The sequence below is a fragment of the Hemiscyllium ocellatum genome, chromosome 24, assembly GCF_020745735.1.
Source record: "Hemiscyllium ocellatum isolate sHemOce1 chromosome 24, sHemOce1.pat.X.cur, whole genome shotgun sequence".
Classification (NCBI taxonomy): Eukaryota; Metazoa; Chordata; class Chondrichthyes; order Orectolobiformes; family Hemiscylliidae; genus Hemiscyllium; species Hemiscyllium ocellatum.
Window position 1 is genome coordinate 13230472 of NC_083424.1, and position 17076 is coordinate 13247547.

Sequence of the window (17076 nt, forward strand, 5' to 3'; positions counted from 1 at the left end):
TCAATTCTACCACATCTTCTAGCAGCTCGTTCCATACATGCACCACCCTCTGTGTGAAAGGGTTGCCCCTCAGGTCCCTTTTAAATCTTTTCCCTCTCACACTAAACCTATGCTCTCTAATTTTGGACTCCCCTCACCCTGGGAGAAGGACTTAGGGCATTCAATTTATCCATGCTCCTTGTGATTTTATAAACCTCTACAAGGTCACTCCTCAGCCTCCGCGCTCCGGGGAAAAAACGCTATCGTTGAGTTCTGCACTCAGGACTGCGGCACAGGCTGCATTATATACCCAGTCCCCTCATCGCCCCGAGAGCTAGCAACCATGAAATCAGTGAGAATGACATCTTTCCTACTCTCAAATCTCTGTTAGAAACCTTTCAGCGTGTTACATCATGACCAATTGGGTGTATTTGGGTTTTTAGCTAGAAATTGGATGAACAAAAGTTGATGAAAGTTAGAACTGGCCTTGAAAAATAATTTTAATGTAACATGAGATTTAAGCACACAGAGGGCACAAAAATCATGAAGCAAGGATTCTTTATTCCACCAACATCACTTCATTCCACGCAGGAATAGAATTTAAGGAATTGCATAGAACTCTTAACAATACAGACAGGGATTCCACATGGGTTACACGGAGGTAACAACTTCCTTTGTCTGTCTATTCTCCCTTCTCATCAGAGCTCTCTTCACCAAATACACTGTTGCTTTTCTAATGAGAATCTACTTGACTGCTATAGTATCCTTTCCTTGTTATTCCCATCTGCTGGAAGAGATCGTGGGTGACAAGCCAACTCCCTGGCTCAGTGTCCTCCATCATTATAGCCACCTGTTGCTGAAGGTTCCATTACATTAGACTTTGAGTGGATTTTCTGAAAATTAAAGTAGACTTTTGTCAACTAGAGTCAGAGGTATACAGCACAGAAACAGAGCTTCTCATGTACATGGTCAAAGACTGACCGCCATGGGAAATAAAAATAAAACTGACGGTCTATCAAGCTTGGCCTAACTCTATGCTAGCATCAACTTGGATCATAATAAAGTTAAGGAGTGACTCAATCAAGGAGTTTAAGATATTAAGATGAACAGATAGGATAGATACATGGAAATGTTTTCCCATTAGTTGGCAAATATGAAATTAAGGCAATGACCATAGTATCCATGACCAAAAGAGAAAATGCTGGAAAATCTCAGCAGGTCTGGCAGCATCTGTAAAGAGAGAAAAGAGCTGATGTTTCGAGTCTAACTGACCCTTTGTCAAAGCTCTCTTCACCTTCTCTCTATGCTCTATGATTCTAGTAATTCTTCAACTAATTGCTGGCGAAGTCTAAAGCCATTTTAATGTGACACTTTGAAGCTCCCTCTCAAATCCCCACTGCCTCTCTTCCCATGTTACAGTAGTTGTAACAGTTCCAAAAGAATAGGCAAAAGTGTGGACGCAGATACTGGAGTCGGAAGCGTGGTGCTGGAAGAGCACAGCAGATCAGGCAGCATCCAAGGAGCAGGAGAATTGACGTTTCAGGCAAAAGCCCTTCATCAGGAATGACTGACAATGACTGAAAAGTATATAGAGGCCTCCTGGGATCACGAAAGGTAGTAAATGATGCAATTTGTTTTGCACTGTGCTGTTTTATAATGCCCCAGTGAGATATAAGTCGTACTTTATCACATTAAAGGTGCTACGTAAATACAAAATGTAGCCCACATTTTTAAAAAAAATTCTAAAAATACATTTACAAGGGGCTCAGTGATTAACACAGTTGCCTCACAGCGCCATAGGGGCCTATGTTTGAATCTACTCTCAGAAGAGTGTGTGGAGTTTGCACATTCTCCCCATGTCTGCATGGGTTTCCTCCGGGTGCTCTCTTTCCTCTCTCGGTCTAAAGATATGCAGGTTAGTTTGGCCGTGTTTAATTGCCAATAGTGTCCAGGAGAAATGCAGGCTAGGGAAATACAGGGTTAAAGGGAAAGGATAGGGGGATGGGTCTGGGTGGGATGCTCTTCAAGGGGTGAGTGTGGACTTGATGGGCCAAGTGGCCTGCTTCCACATTATAGGGATTCCCTGATTCTACAACTGTTCTAGAGAACATGCTCCATCTCTCCCACAAAGGCTCAACACAATCTCCTTCTCCACAGACAACTACCATGGACTATTTCCTATAGTTTTACATGGTTAGATGTTGTTGAATGATCAGAGTCATGCTGTTGTTCCTTAATGGATAGATTAGATTAGACTTACAGTGTGGAAACAGGCCCTTCGGCCCAACAAGTCCACACCGACCCGCCGAAGCACAACCCACCCATACCTCTAGATTTACCCCTTACCTAACACTACGGGCAATTTAGCATGGCCAATTCACCTGACCCGCACATCTTTGGACTGTGGGAGGAAACCGGAGCACCCGGAGGAAACCCACGCAGACACGGAGAGAACGTGCAAACTCCACACAGTCGCCTGAGTCAGGAATTGAACCCGGGTCTCAGGCGCTGTGAGGCAGCAGTGCTAACCACTGTGCCACCGTGCCATTCACAGCTAGTGTTCACTGTTGATTGAGGAGCACAATTTGAAAAAAAAATAGATTCCAGCACCAGAAGCTAACATCTTATGGAAAATGGTGAACTAAAAATGCGCAATATTTCACCATTTCAGGCAGCCTTCCTTCAGATTGTTCATAAATCACCTTGAGAGTTTGTAAGATAAATAGATATTATTGGTCAGTGCTACTGGGAACAGAGTAAGCAATCTTACTATAAAAAAGAAGTGAATATTAATCTGTTAAAGACTGTGAGAATGTTATGAGAGCACAATTATAATACAGGCACGCCCCGAGTCCATACGCAAGTCGATTTGTACACAGGTCAGAATACAATGGAATGACAGTGTAAAGGAGCCATTTGTAAGGAAAGGAACTGTTGGGTCTTTATCCCTGTATGGGATTTCGTTTGTAATGAGTGCTTGTAGGTCAGACGTACACAATCAGGGATTCCAGCCCACCCCCCCCCCAATATTTCTGCAAAATGGTTAGCAAATTGATGACATCACTCTTTCATCAACAGAATGCAGTTAGAAGTTACATATACATCATTTAGTGTAATGTTTTGATTGTCACCATGTGATAAATGCTCATTATAGGTTATTATGATTATTATTTGGAAACATGGGCTCCAAAGTTGAAGAACAATGTAAAGCTTTAAGTTTAATTTGTATTACTCTATTACATAGATTAAGAAAGAAATGGTTTTCAATTTTAATTGGTCTATCACTGATACCAGGGTGCGTGGAGTTTGTTCACACGTGCATTTTTAATCAAGTTTCACAGCATTTAAGTAGGGCTGTGGAGTTACCAGTTCAATGTATTTAAAAAAAGTCAAGAATATTGGGCTACTGCCGAGCAACTTTGTGGGCAACGACACTGGGAGGCAGAGACAGAAACATCCAGAAAGTTAGTGAGCTAGAGTGCAAGGTCATTTAGAGAAAAAAAACACTGTTAATTTAGCAATCCCTGAGCCAAGTCAAAAAGAAGACATGGCTGTCTCAGACGTAAGGAAGAGAAAAGGTCCAGTAGCAGACAGCTGTGATGTCAGGGAGCAAGATATCCGACGTATCTGCTGAAGTCATGTACTTAAGCAACACATGTTAAGGAGTGAGTGAGCTGAGTGAGCAGCTTAATAAAAATGAAAGAATTGTGAATTCTATAAATCAAAAACAAAATTGCTACAAAAGATCAGCAGGTCTGGCTGCATCTACAGAGAGAAATCAGAGTTAATATTTCAGGTTCAGACATTCCGTACTATGAGGTAGAGAATTTATATTCACTGCAGCCTCAGCAATACGAAGGCCACACTATAACCCTGAGCAAAGTGAAGGTCACACTATAACCTTGAGCAATGTGAAGGCCACACTATAACCCTGTACAACGTGAAGGCCACACTATAACCCTGAGCAAAGTGAAGGCCACACTATAACCCTGTACAACGTGAAGGCCACACTATAACCCTGAGCAAAGTGAAGGCCACACTATAACCCTGAGCAATGTCAAGGCCACACTATAACCCTGAGCAATGTGAAGGCTACACTATAACCCTGTACAACGTGAAGGCCACACTATAACCCTGGTCAATGTGAAGGCCACACTATAACCCTGGTCAATGTGAAGGTCACACTATAACCCTGTACAACGTGAAGGCCACACTATAATCCTATACAACGTGAAGGCCACACTATAGCTCTGGTCAATGTGAAGGCCAACTATAACCCTGAGCAATGTGAAGGCCACACTATAACCCTGAGCAATGTGAAGGCCACACTATAACCCTGGTCAATGTGAAGGCTGCACTATAACCCTGACCAATGTGAAGGCCACACTATAACCCTGGTCAATGTGAAGGTCGCACTATAACTCTGGGCAATGTGAAGGCCACACTAGAACTCTGAACAATGTAAAGGCCACACTATAATCCTGGGCAATGTGAAGGCCAGACTATAACCCTGACCAATGTGAAGGCCACACTATAACCCTGACCAATGTGAAGGCCACATTATAACCTTGGGCATTGTGAGGGCCACACTATAACCTTTGGGCATTGTGAAACCCATACTATAACCCTCTGCTAGGATTGCGTGGATGAATTCTGAAACACAAAAAATGTACACACTTCCATCGACATCTCCGAAATCCTCAATTTTGTAAGGCCAGAATCACGTCTGGGAAATTTAACATATTACAGAAAAGTCTAAGAGTTACATGTTCAACAAAATCTGCTTTCAAAGGGATGTTTAGAGTTTCTGGAGAAGTGTTCACTTCCTGAACTGCAATTCACTTTGATCCATTGCTCCCAGGGAACACGAACAGCAAACTGATCTGTTTAGTTTAGCCCAGGAATATTCTTGGCATTTATTTGTTAAATTGATATCATGAAATGTGGAAAATATCCTTCAACTTCAGCAAATTCTAAATTATCCCGATCTCAGCAGCAGCATCCTGTTGTGTTAAAACATGATTCCAAGTGAGTAAGCAGGGCCATTAAAAAAAGGAAGGATGGCTTGCACTGGTTTTGGCTGTAGGTTAGGAACCGTTTAAGCATCAGATTAGGACGTTATCTCAATCCCATGATTAAATTACTGCTTTTTAATCGCTACCAGATATCTACATTTAGTCCTTCTGAATCTCTCAATTAAACTGTTGCTTTGTATTACACCAGCTAATACTAATACATAGTCAAAAAAACTGCTTACATCATTGCTCCTTCAAAAATGTTGTCCGATCTTAAGTGGGTTGTTCCATTTGGCTCTTAGTTGCCATAGCTACAAGAAGCAAGGAGTACTGTCTAATATCATGTTATATCTTCACCACATTATCGACAATGAATCAGCCCTTGATAGGAATCATCATTCTTCCTTAATCAGAATGGGCTTCTTGTTTTTTAAAATAGAAACTAAAGATAAAGCAATAGGACTTCTGAAAAGGACAAGACCCACCGGAAAACAAATCTCAAAGAATGGATCATTTTGACACAGAGGATGCTGTCAGCTGGAATATAATCAGATCTCCCAGAGAATATTTCTCCTAGCCTATTTCGAGAGTGACTGAAAAGTAGGAATGTGACACTCAAAATGACTCCTGTGCCAAAACGGCTTTGGTGCTTTGTTAAAAGCAGCCTGTTTGAAACTATGGACCTTGCAGACTGAAGGTTTAAATGAAGCAGTGGCTGAAGTTTGAGGATTAGTGTGCTAACTGTATAGAAACCAACAGGAGTGATTGAGGGGCTTGAAGAATGGGTACTCAGTCACAAGCGTTGGTGTCAGAGAGTTAGGACAGAGAATGAGAGATATTTTCTTTCCCTGTGAGGTTTGTGAAGCAGTGGACTGCACTAGCAATGTTGTGGATTGAGGAAGAGAACAAACTTTGAAAAGTAAATTTGATGGACGATTGAAGGAATGAGGAATAGGAAGACAGTAACAAGATGGGCACATGGTTGGGGATATCTGTTTGAATGGAAAAGAACAGCTTTTCTCTGAGTTGTAAGTTCCACATAATTCTCTTTGAGATAAATTAAGAAACAATGAGGGGCTGCTACACTTGAGTTTCTGAAAACTTGTAGATAGATAAATAATGGAAAGACTGCGTGAGGATCAAAGAAAGTGAAGCAGTTGAAATCTTGGAAAATTGGGAGTTACAGATGAAAGCAATGGCACATATCTTAACTTCAGCACCACAAAGCAGCAAAGTGGTGAAAGGGGATCTGTAGGACAATACTATCTAAAGCTGCTGCATTTTGTGTGATGGGGAGAAAGGACTGCAGTCAGTCTTTGAAACATAGAATGTAGAACATTACAGTGTAGTACAGGCCCTTCACCCCTCGATGTTGCACCGACCTGTGAAACCAATCTGAAGCCCTTTCTATTGTAAGGTATGTAGTTGATTTGTTACTGATTGCTATCTTTATCCTCTGCATCGTTTTGCACAATATTTTCTCAGAACAGTAAATATTCTGGTATTTGCAGTACTTTTTTTCCGACATTCTGATCTTCCTAATTTCTTCTGTGAGTACCCTGTATCACCTAGTTCTTAGTCAACAATGGACCCCAGTTCATCTCCTGGATTGTACAGTGAGCTTCATGTGTTTATCAGCACATGCCTCAGGGTGACAGCATTAGCAAAAGGTAAACACATCTAGAATAGGGAGAGGCAATGGCCCAGGGATCCAAATAACATTCTGGGGATCTCGGTTCAAACCCCACCACAGCAGTGGTAGAATTTAAATTCAAGAAATAATTGGAATTTAGAGATACTAAGTGACTAAAGTGTCTAATGATGACCATGAATCCATTGTCAATTGTCAGGGGAAAAAACCCACCTGGTTCACTGATGTCCTTTAGGGAAGGAAACTGCCATCCTTGCCTGGTCTGGCCTACATGCGACTCCAGACCCACAGCAATGTGGTTGACTCTTAACTGCCCTCTGCTGGCCATTAGGGATGGGCAATAAATGCTGCCTGGGCAGTGTGATGACTCCATCCCATGAAGGAAGAAAGACAAAAATGTCACTTTCTTATTTTTGCCTTATTCACTCTTGGGACAATATGGATGACATTGACAGGGTCAGCATTTATTGAGCATTCCTAATTTTCTTTGTGAAACTGATAATAATACTATCATCAGCCATGTGTCCTATGGGGTTCCGGGAGGGAGTTTCAGGACTTTTAGTAACACAGAAGGAACAGCAATATATTTCTAAGTCAGGACGATGAGTGGCTTGGAGGGGAAGTGGTGGAATTTCCATGTAGCCCAGCCCTTGTGCATCATACTTGGTAGAAGTTGGGGTTTGGAAGGTGCTGCCATAGGCACTTCACTAAGTTGCTGCAGAGCATGGTGTAGACAGCGTTGAAAAGTGTGACTTCAACATGAATCCCGATGAAGACCTTATGCCTGAAATGTCGACTCTCCTGCTCCTCGGATGCTGCCAGACCTGCGGTGCTTTTCCAGTGCCACTCTTTTCAACTCTGACTCTCCAGCATCTGCAGTCCTCACTTCCTCCCATGTTGTAGACAGTCTAAACTGTATGCTTGTGACCCTGCTACAAAATGCTCTTACCTGATGAGGTCCCGGCCATAATAACCTTCCCTCAATGCAACTACATTCACAATTAGACTTTTTACTTTTGATAAGGTACTGCGTAAGGTCCGAATCAAATTACTAAGGGAATGGTATTTGAACAACAATGCACTCAGGATTATAAGGGACAAAATTGACAGGTGGGTTGTTGGTTGAGAAAAACAAGGCACAACTGGAAGGAGAGAAGCAAAATTATCTGGTAGAGTTCCATATTGAAAAGCTGAAGCCAAAGAGATAAGTATTTACTGGTTCAATCAATTCCCTGGAATCTGATGGCTCAGTAACCAACTGCTAAAGCCACATTAGGGTTAGGCTTTTACACCCTCACCTACAGTCAGTTCTGCTATAACGCGTGTTCCTTCAAGACAAATTGGCTTGAAAATGATTGAAGAGTTTAGACCGTTATTCGTAGAACACAAACTTTCCTATTGGCTATAACGCGATTCTGGCCCCATTGGTTTAAATGGTGCGATTTTTTAATAACGTGGGATTGCAGGAGAACAGAACTATTGTGTTATATCAGAACCGACTGTTGTCTGTTTATATTTCCAAAGACAGGGATGATAGCCGGATGCAGTGGGTTCTCACTGACCTGTATCCGGAGTTTCTCGGCTTCCTGCTTGCTGGTGGTTTGACCGGGATCCTGCATCGTACCCAGCAGTAGCTGAGCATCGGCCAGGAGTGCATTTTTCCGTCGTAAATCCCTGCGCAATCGTTTCTCCACATCAAAGTCTCGGTGACCTATCTGAACAAGGAGAGTTCCACCTTTAGCAACAATGACTTTGTTTTTTTGAAACAAGGAGATGTACACCACAGAAACAGACTCTTCGGTCCAACCTGTCCATGTTGACCAGATATCCTAACCTAGTCTTGTCCCATTTGCCACATATCCCTCCAAACCCTTCCTATTCATATACCCATCCAGATGCCTTTTTAATCTTGCAATTGTACCAGCCTCCACCACTTCCTCTGGCAACTCATTCCATACACGTTCCACCCTCTGTGTGAAAACTTTGCCCCTTAGGTCCCTTGTAAATTTTTCCCCTCTCACCCTAAACCTATGCCCTCTAGTTCTGGACACTCCCCACCCCAGGGAAAAGACTAGGTGTATTTATCCTATCCATGCCCCTCATGATTTTATAAACCTCTATAAGGTCACCCCTCAGCCTCTGGCACTCCAGGGAAAGCAGCCCCAGCCTGTTCAGCCTCTCCCTATAGCTCAAACCCTCCAACCCTGGCTGAGAGTTTTGCAAACGAAGGCTGATCTTATTGAAACATATGAAATTCTGAGGGGCATAGATGTTGAGAAAATGTTTCCACTAGTGGGGAAATCACAAACCAGGGACAGAGTTACAGAATAAGGGGACATTAATTTAAAACTGATGTCTGAAGGAATTTCTTCTCAGAGATTAAAGTTATCTGGAATTTTCTACCCCAGAGCACTGTGGAGGCTAAGTCACAAAGTATTTAAAGTTTGTGATTTTTTTTTGAAAGGATTGAGGGCAATGGGGAGCTGGCATGAAAGAGTTGAGGCTTAGGCCAGATTAGCAATGATTTTATAGAAGTTTGGGGGTGGACTAGAGGGACTGAATGGCCTAACTTGCTCCTATTCTATTCTCCTTCTAATGCCAATAGTGGAATCCTTTCAACATCGAGATCTCAGTGACTAAAGTAATCAAGAGGAAGACAAGGTTAAAAAGATGTCAAGAAAAGTCAACTCAACTATTAAGTGGAATGTCTAGTCTGGTAAAGGATGAATTCAAGTTCCGTGCACAAAATGTATGTTTGCATGAATTGGTCAATGTTTGCAACAAATTTGTACACCAGGCAGTGGAAGTGGTTACTGTAGATTTTTTTCTGGATCAGTAATCAACATGGGACAAATTTCACTACAACTCAGAAAAATATCCAATTTCAGATCTTGGAAAAAGTAGATAAGAGTCTAAAAGTCTAGATTTGATTAAATTAAGCTCAAAACAAAATTCATAGAAATCTACATGAATAAACTGAGGAGCAGGCACATTGTAATATCATTCAGTGTCTGGGGATGAGAAAGTAACTAAAGGAATATCTCACCTCAGGGATCTAACACCATCGGAAATGGGCAGAAGCTGTCCAGTGTTAATTGTCAGCCAATTAAATCAAGATTGCCCACAAGATAAATTAGTTTGAAGTTAATTACTACAAATAGCCAATGCTCTTTGACTAACTTGCATATCTCTGGTTAAACTGGGGATTGCCGTACAATTTTCAAGTGTATAAAGTACACAACAAATTAACCTTCAGTTCACCTCACTCCAGGTCTGGCTTTCACTAGTACCAGATATTACTAACATCATCAATCTTTCAATTAGCTATGATGCTGTGACAATTGAGTGTGGCCCATTTGGCAGCTTTTCACCAGGAGTCAAAGAAGACAAGTATTCCCGACACTGACAATGTTTACCCTAGGAGTTTTTAGTCACATGATTTCTTGCTCTATCTGGATCAAAAGCCTTTTACTGTGGCAAATATTTCTAGAATGAATATACAATGGAGTTCAAAGCATTTGAACAAATACATTATTTTGTTTGACAGCACTTTGATTTTCTTTTCCTAGAATGCTTGCAGCAATATCCAGGTTAATATCCTGGCTCAGTGGTTAGCACTGTTGCCTCACAAGGATCTGAGTTCGATTCCACCCCTGGGCGACTGTCTGCGTGGAGTTTACCCGTTCTCCCAGTGTCTGCGTGGGATTTGCTCTGGTTTCCTCCCACAGTCCAAAAATGTGCATGTGAGGTGTGTTGGTCTTGGTAAATGCAGGGTGATGGGGATAAAGTTGGTCGGGGGAGTGTTTCTAGGTGGGATGCTCTTCGAAGGGTTGGTGTAGACTCGATGGGCCAAATGGCCTCTTACTACACTGTATGGATTTCATGAGTGTAGGGCATTCCTGAAGGGTTGATACATCTCAGTACATCAAAAATTGGACTCTGCTCTAACAAATAGATTCAATTCAATTTAATTCAAACACAGAAAGAGGTGAAGCAAATTGAAATAACAGCACAGATGTCAACATCCTGTCACCAAGTCATCCTTTATTTACTAGACCACAGTACGCTGGCTGTGTGGCCAGACAGCTCAGAGTCAGCCGTTGAATGGAGGAGATTCTAAATCTCCTGGTTATATCGGTCAGCCAGGGCTTTCCTGATTGGCCCAGGTTAACAACCCCAATCACGGATCTCATAGTCAACAAGATCCATTTGATTCAAGAATGCCGTACTGGAAAAGCACAGCAGGTCAGGAAGCATCCGAGGAGCAGGAAAATCGATGCTTCGTGCAAAAGCCCTTCATCAGGAATCTGAACAATGTTCCTGCTCCTCGGATGCTGCCTGACCTGCTGTGTCTTTCCAGCACCACACTCTGGACTCTAATCTCCAGCATCTGCAGTACTCACTTACACTTAAGATCCATTTGATCCCAATCACTACATCCCTACACCCACCCTCCGCCCTCCACCCCCCTCAGTCCAGGAGGTCTTTCTCTTGTAGCTTTTCTTGCGATGTTTTCACCCAGGTACCATTCCTCTGACTCAGACTCTGACACGGGTGGTGTGTACCGGACCATGGCCCGCCTCTTGTGTACAGAGCATCTCCAGAGAATTTCCTCCTCTTCTTCCGACAGTAATAGTATTGATGCTGCAGCCATCTTGGACTCGGAGGTTTCCTTGTCACTAGAGAACCTATGGTTTCTGGCTATTCTGAGGGGCTAGGTATGTTTTGCTGCTGCCCCGCTTGCAAGGAAACAGCTTTCAGGTGATCCATGTGTTTGTTCAAGACTGCATCACCGAACCAAGCTTTGTGAGTCACAGGACCTGACCTCGCATTACCTTCACTTCATACCCATTCAAGGCCATTTCCAACCCATTTACCTCCACAGCCAGGCATCAAATAACCTGGATTTGTTAAGTATGGTGACGGATGAGATAGACACACTTTAATCAAAAGGGAATTGTGAAGGGGTATGTGAAGTTAAGGATTTTCTGAGGAGCCATGATCCCATCAAATGGCAGAGCAGAGTCAGTGGGCCGAATGGCCTGCTTCTGTTTTCACATTTTATGATCCTATTCCAAGGCAAAAACAAAAGCAATAAGATTGCATTTGTCATTGCGATAGATTCGGAATAATGTCTCACTGTAAATGTCATACTTGTAAAATGAGCTGCAAACTAAGGGGCCAGACTCTCGAGGTGAATGATATTCCACAATATGCAAAAGGAAAACTATTCCTACTGTCCAGAAGGGTCTCCTACACGTTCAACATCTTGAAATAAAGCATGTACGGGTTTTATTTTGTCTGATAAACCAGCTGCTCGTAAATTTATGAAGCTCCTGAGCTCCCTTACATTCGAGAGCCACATCCTGGAAGCAGCCAACTCTTCATCCTCTGCTGACAGGTATTGTGCTCATTCCAAAGATTTCCAGGTCACACGAGGTATTCTATCTTCCATTCTGTGCCCTTGCTCCAGTCACATGTTGTCTTCACGTCAACAATTCCCAAACCAATGAACTGATTTTGTCTCAGTCAGGAGTAATGAACTGAACCAGTCCCTCAGTATCACAGGAAAGGTAACCAGTAACAGGAAAGGTGGACAGTACCGGCTTCTGTGGCGTGATTGATTGGCCAAATGGAGAACATTTGCTGACTGCAAATTTCTATTAAAATCTGTTTTGCTGTCACGACCCAAACGGAGCAGGTGACATAGTCTACATCACAACTCTGTGGGCTGTCAATGCACATTCTACAGATACGGACTAAGTTTTGAAACTGCGGTGTTTTAGGAGATATTCTGACTTAATAATACATAGGATGAAATTGTTTTAAAGAGGAATGGTGCATGTTGTTCCCACAATTGAAGTTTATAATGCCAGAGGAAAAAAGTAGTTCAATCAATTTCACCCAAATTACATTGGAGGTTGCATCCAGCTGAATGTCTTGATTAGAAATAAAATATAGGTATCATGGTTTCTTTTTACTGCAGTGAACTGTGGAACAGGAGACATTCTTGCTGCGAGCTAATGCTCTCTGTTAGTTACAGCAGAATATTCAGACTGTGTTACCTGGGTGAGCTACCACATTGTGCATCAGACACAGGCACAATAGATGATCTAATATTTAATTCCCAGTTTCCACTGCGTGGGCTCAATGACTTTCCATGTGTGAATAAAGATTAGATTCACTACAGTGTGGAAACAGGCCCTTCAGCCCAACAAGTCCAACACCGACCCTTCAATGACAAACCCATTCCACTACCTTATATTTGTCCCTGACTCGTGCATCTAACACCATGGGCAATTTAACATGGCCAATTCACCTTTGGATTGTGGGAGGAAACTGGAGCACCCAGAAGAAACCCATGCAGACAGTTACCCAAGGCAGGAATTGAACCTGGATCCCTGGCGCTGTGAGCCACCGTATCACCTAAAATAAAGGGTGACTTGGTGACAGGATACCAGCCCCTGTGGAGTTATTTCAGCACCTAGTGACCCAGGCTAGTGCTTTGGGAACAAGGGTTCAAATCCCATCATGGCAAATGGTTAAAATTTCAATTCAATTAATAAATCTGAACCTGTACATTAACTGAATTGGGACAAATAAACCATTGTCAGTTTGACATAAAACTATCTGATTCACTCATGTCCTTTAAAGGAAAGAAATCTGCCATCCTTACCTTATCTGGCCCACATGGATCTCCATTACCATAGTGATGTGGGTGACTCATAAGTAAGCTGAACAGTCACTCAGTTGTATTCAATTGTTACAAAGACTGATAAAGAGAATGAAACCAGATGACCTGACACAAAGGAAGAGAGTTGTGGATGTGGAAAGCCAACTCTAGGACATTTCTGTAGGAGGTCCTCAGGGCAGTGCCCTAGACCCAAACATCTTCAGCTGCTTCATCAATGACTGTCCCTCCATGAAAGATCAGAGGGAGGATGTTCACTGATGTTTGCACCATGTTCAGCACCAGTCACAACTTCTCAAATGTTGAAGCAATCCATGTCCAAATACAGCAAGACCTGGACAGCAGGCTTGGGCTGATAAGTGGCAAGTAACATTCGTGTCATGTTTTATCCTCACTATTAAAGCCTTTCATAATTTTTTCAGGTCTCCCTTGGACTTCATTTTTCAGCCTAACAAGAAATTGCTGGAGAAACGCAGCAGGTCTGACAGCATCTGTGGAGGGAAAACAGAATTAACATTTCTTCTGAAGAAATGTTGCTGGACTTGAAAGGTTAATTCTGCTTACTGCCAAACCTGCTGAGTTTCTCCAACACATTCTGCTTTGTTTTGTTCAGATTTGTAGTTCTTGTTTAATTTTTCAGCCCATCCATTGTATCCTGACAGGCCTATCCAATAAATTCTGAAGTAATTCCTTTATGACTGCTGGAGGCAATTGTAGTGTTTCTATTGCATTTCCATAACATCACTGTATAATCCCCTTCACATCAATGAAGCAGTGACTTACCTGCTCACAGAGTGTTCCAACCAACCCCTCCAAGTCCTGTTTCTCATGAAGGATCAGCTGGCGTTCCTCAAACTCCTGCTCCAGCTGCATCTCCAACTGTCGGAGCTGTACCAAAGAGAAAGGACCCGCAAAACATCAGAGGCGACAGTGCCCAACAACAGCTTGAGCTGCTCAAAGGCCTCACACAGCAATTAGAGCAGCTCCTCCACCCTATCAGAATTGTCTCCAAGAGCACAACTACACAAGACCTCGAAGTGGATGACAGGGTTCTGGGGTGAAGCATCGTCTTTCGCCAGATTGACAATGCATTTCATCCATTCCCTGAACCACCTATGCACGGTGGTAACAAGAGACCTCGCTCCTTCAATGGCGCCTCTCAAACCGCGGCCTCTAACGTCTGGAAGGAGAAGGCCAGCAGACATCCCTTCACCATCCTGGCTCGGATCTGTGGCAAGAGTGTGGTGCTGGAAAAGCACTTCATCTGAGGGCCAGGAGAATCAACATTTTGGGCATAAGCCCTTCATCTGAAACATTGATTCTCCTCCTCCTCGGATACTACCTGGCCTGCTGTGCTTTTCCAACAATGTACTCTCAACTCTGATCTCCAGCATCTGCAATCCTCACTTTCTCCTCAGATCTATATCACCATCTCTTCATGGTCACTAAATCAAAGAAACTGGGACTCCCTTTCCAACCACTGGATGCAACTAAAGCAAAAGTCTGCAGCCATTCAGTGCAGCTGACCAGTGACTTTTCAAGGGAAATTGGGCATATACAATATGCTGTGGCTTAGTCAGCGATGCTCACAACTAATTAAAGAAAGAAATACTGCCCTCATGTGAGTTTGAAACATATATGTACTAAATATGTTAGTACCCAGTTAGTACAAGGATAGATCTGACACACACACTGTGTTACAAGGCACCATGAGAAACATACCCTTCTCTGGCACGACTTGCGAACATCCTCCAGCTCTTCCTCCTTGTCTTCCAGTTCCTTTAGATGAATCTCCTTCAGTCGTTCCATCTCGATTTCAAACCGTAAATGTGTCTGAATGAAGGGACAGGAAGATGAGGAGAGAGTGAGAGAAGGAGAGAGAGCAAGAGGACAACTCATAGCAAAGAGTGGTGCTGAGGAAGGAAGCTCATAGGAAAAGGAAAACAGAAAGATGGAGGGAGTGAAAAAGAAGGAAATGCAGGCAGAGGGAATGAAAAGGACTGAGAATTAAGTATCAGTACTAAGGAAAAGTGAGAACAAAATCTAAAGAATGAGAACCAATCAGGAAACCGGTGGGAAGCCAGTCAGAATATAAAACAGAGAGAGAAACCAACTGCAGAATGAGAACAAACAGAGGTCAAAACAATGGGAAAATAATCAGTAAATATACTGCAACATCAAGACAACTTCATAAACATTTCATCAGCCAACATATTCCAGGTTAAAAGGTCTTTCTTGCTTTTCCTGAATTTGTTTCCATTTGTTTTTCTGAAAGAATAGCCTGTTCACTGGGGTACAGTCAGACATAATTAACGATAGTCAGCAACTAACAGTTACCCTGGGATGGGAGAATAGGGAGGGAGTGGTTAATGGATTAGGATTTGGTAATGAGCTGCTTGATGTTGATCAGCCATGAACCCATTGATTGTAGGAAGAGGCGTGATAGGCTGAAGGTTCTCCTGTTCTGATTAAAATAATAAAAAGCCACATTCCACTTTCAAGTTACTTCCTATTAAGTATTTGCACATCATTCTGGGTGAATGGAAAACCAGGCAACCCAAAGATGCAGTTCTGTCAATGCACCATCAGTTACTTTTGTCATTTAATAACTAACTGTCCTGTACTGGGTTTTTAAACCTGGTTAGCGGAAATGATCATTTATGCTGTTGGCCAATTGTTCGCCACAATGAATTAACAAAGCAACTAGCATGGCCCATAAAACGCATGCTTCTGTGGTGTTATAAATTAAACATGTTATGGTTTCTCTGTCCTCAGTGAAAGTGGACTTTTTAAAATATATAACACAATCTGAAAGTTCAAAGGGTATTCCTGATTTGATGTAGAAATCAATTTACAGCCCTTTTCATCTCATCAAACAGCAGATTCTTCCCAGAAAATCTGGATAGTGCAGACCATGGCAACCAGCTCTGGGAGGTCCCTCATCACCTCCAATATGCATCCCAGCCAATGGAAGACCAGTCAGCAGGAGGTCCCTCATCACCTCCAACATGCATCTCAGCCAATGGGAGACCAGTCGGCAGGAGGTCCCTCATCACCTCCAATATGCATCCCAGCCAATGGAAGACCTGTCGGCAGGATTTTGCAAAGCTGAGGTACCAATGAAGCCATCCAGCAGTAATGAATGAGTGGCTATACAGGAGTGAGAACTCATGAGACCACATGAGTTAAACCGTGAAGTTTTCTGCAGCCACCCATCTCTCCTGAAGTTGAGAGAAGATGGTGCCATCAGCCCCACTGACACATTTGGGAAATTGGCTGCGTTGAGGCTGTAAGTATTCATAATCTCTTCAATCAGGGGAAAAGCACAGAGGATTGGAGCCTTATCCTCACTTCTACCCAATGGTCACTAAGTCACATAAAGCCAGCAATCTTGTCCAGTGATGCCTTGGACTGTATCTGCCAGTGTAAATGCATGCATAGTAGTGGTTAGTTTGGATTTACTGAGACTGAATTCAACAGTACGTCTTAAGTTAATTCCGTTCTTGTTTATCGCTCCCTTCCTCTAACTGAGAGCACTGAAGAGGTTGGCTTCTGCAATAGGACAGCTACTAAGCAAAAATGCAAATCTGGAGGACCAGTTGTCCAATCCATCATCAACTTAACCACCTTCCACCCATCATCGCACAACAGCAAGAAATTTCCATGTGATAGCATAGCGACTGCACCATCAGTGGGATATCACAATTCAAAATCCATTTGACTCAAAGCTCTCATGTCTT

The 17076-nt window shown here is 42.7% G+C and overlaps 1 protein-coding gene across 6 annotated transcripts in view; it reads right to left on the reverse strand.

Annotated features, from left to right (window-relative positions):
• The window catches only part of LOC132827048 (unconventional myosin-XVIIIb-like), a 350661-nt gene that overhangs the window by 76261 nt on the left and 257324 nt on the right, over positions 1–17076 (reverse strand). For all 6 annotated transcript variants that reach the window (XM_060843476.1, XM_060843475.1, XM_060843474.1 and 3 more), the window contains 3 exons: positions 15059–15169; positions 14120–14224; positions 8208–8360 (listed from right to left, as the gene is read on the reverse strand). In XM_060843476.1, coding sequence (XP_060699459.1) covers positions 8208–8360; positions 14120–14224; positions 15059–15169 — 369 coding nt within the window. The remainder of the gene's footprint in view (positions 1–8207; positions 8361–14119; positions 14225–15058; positions 15170–17076) is intronic.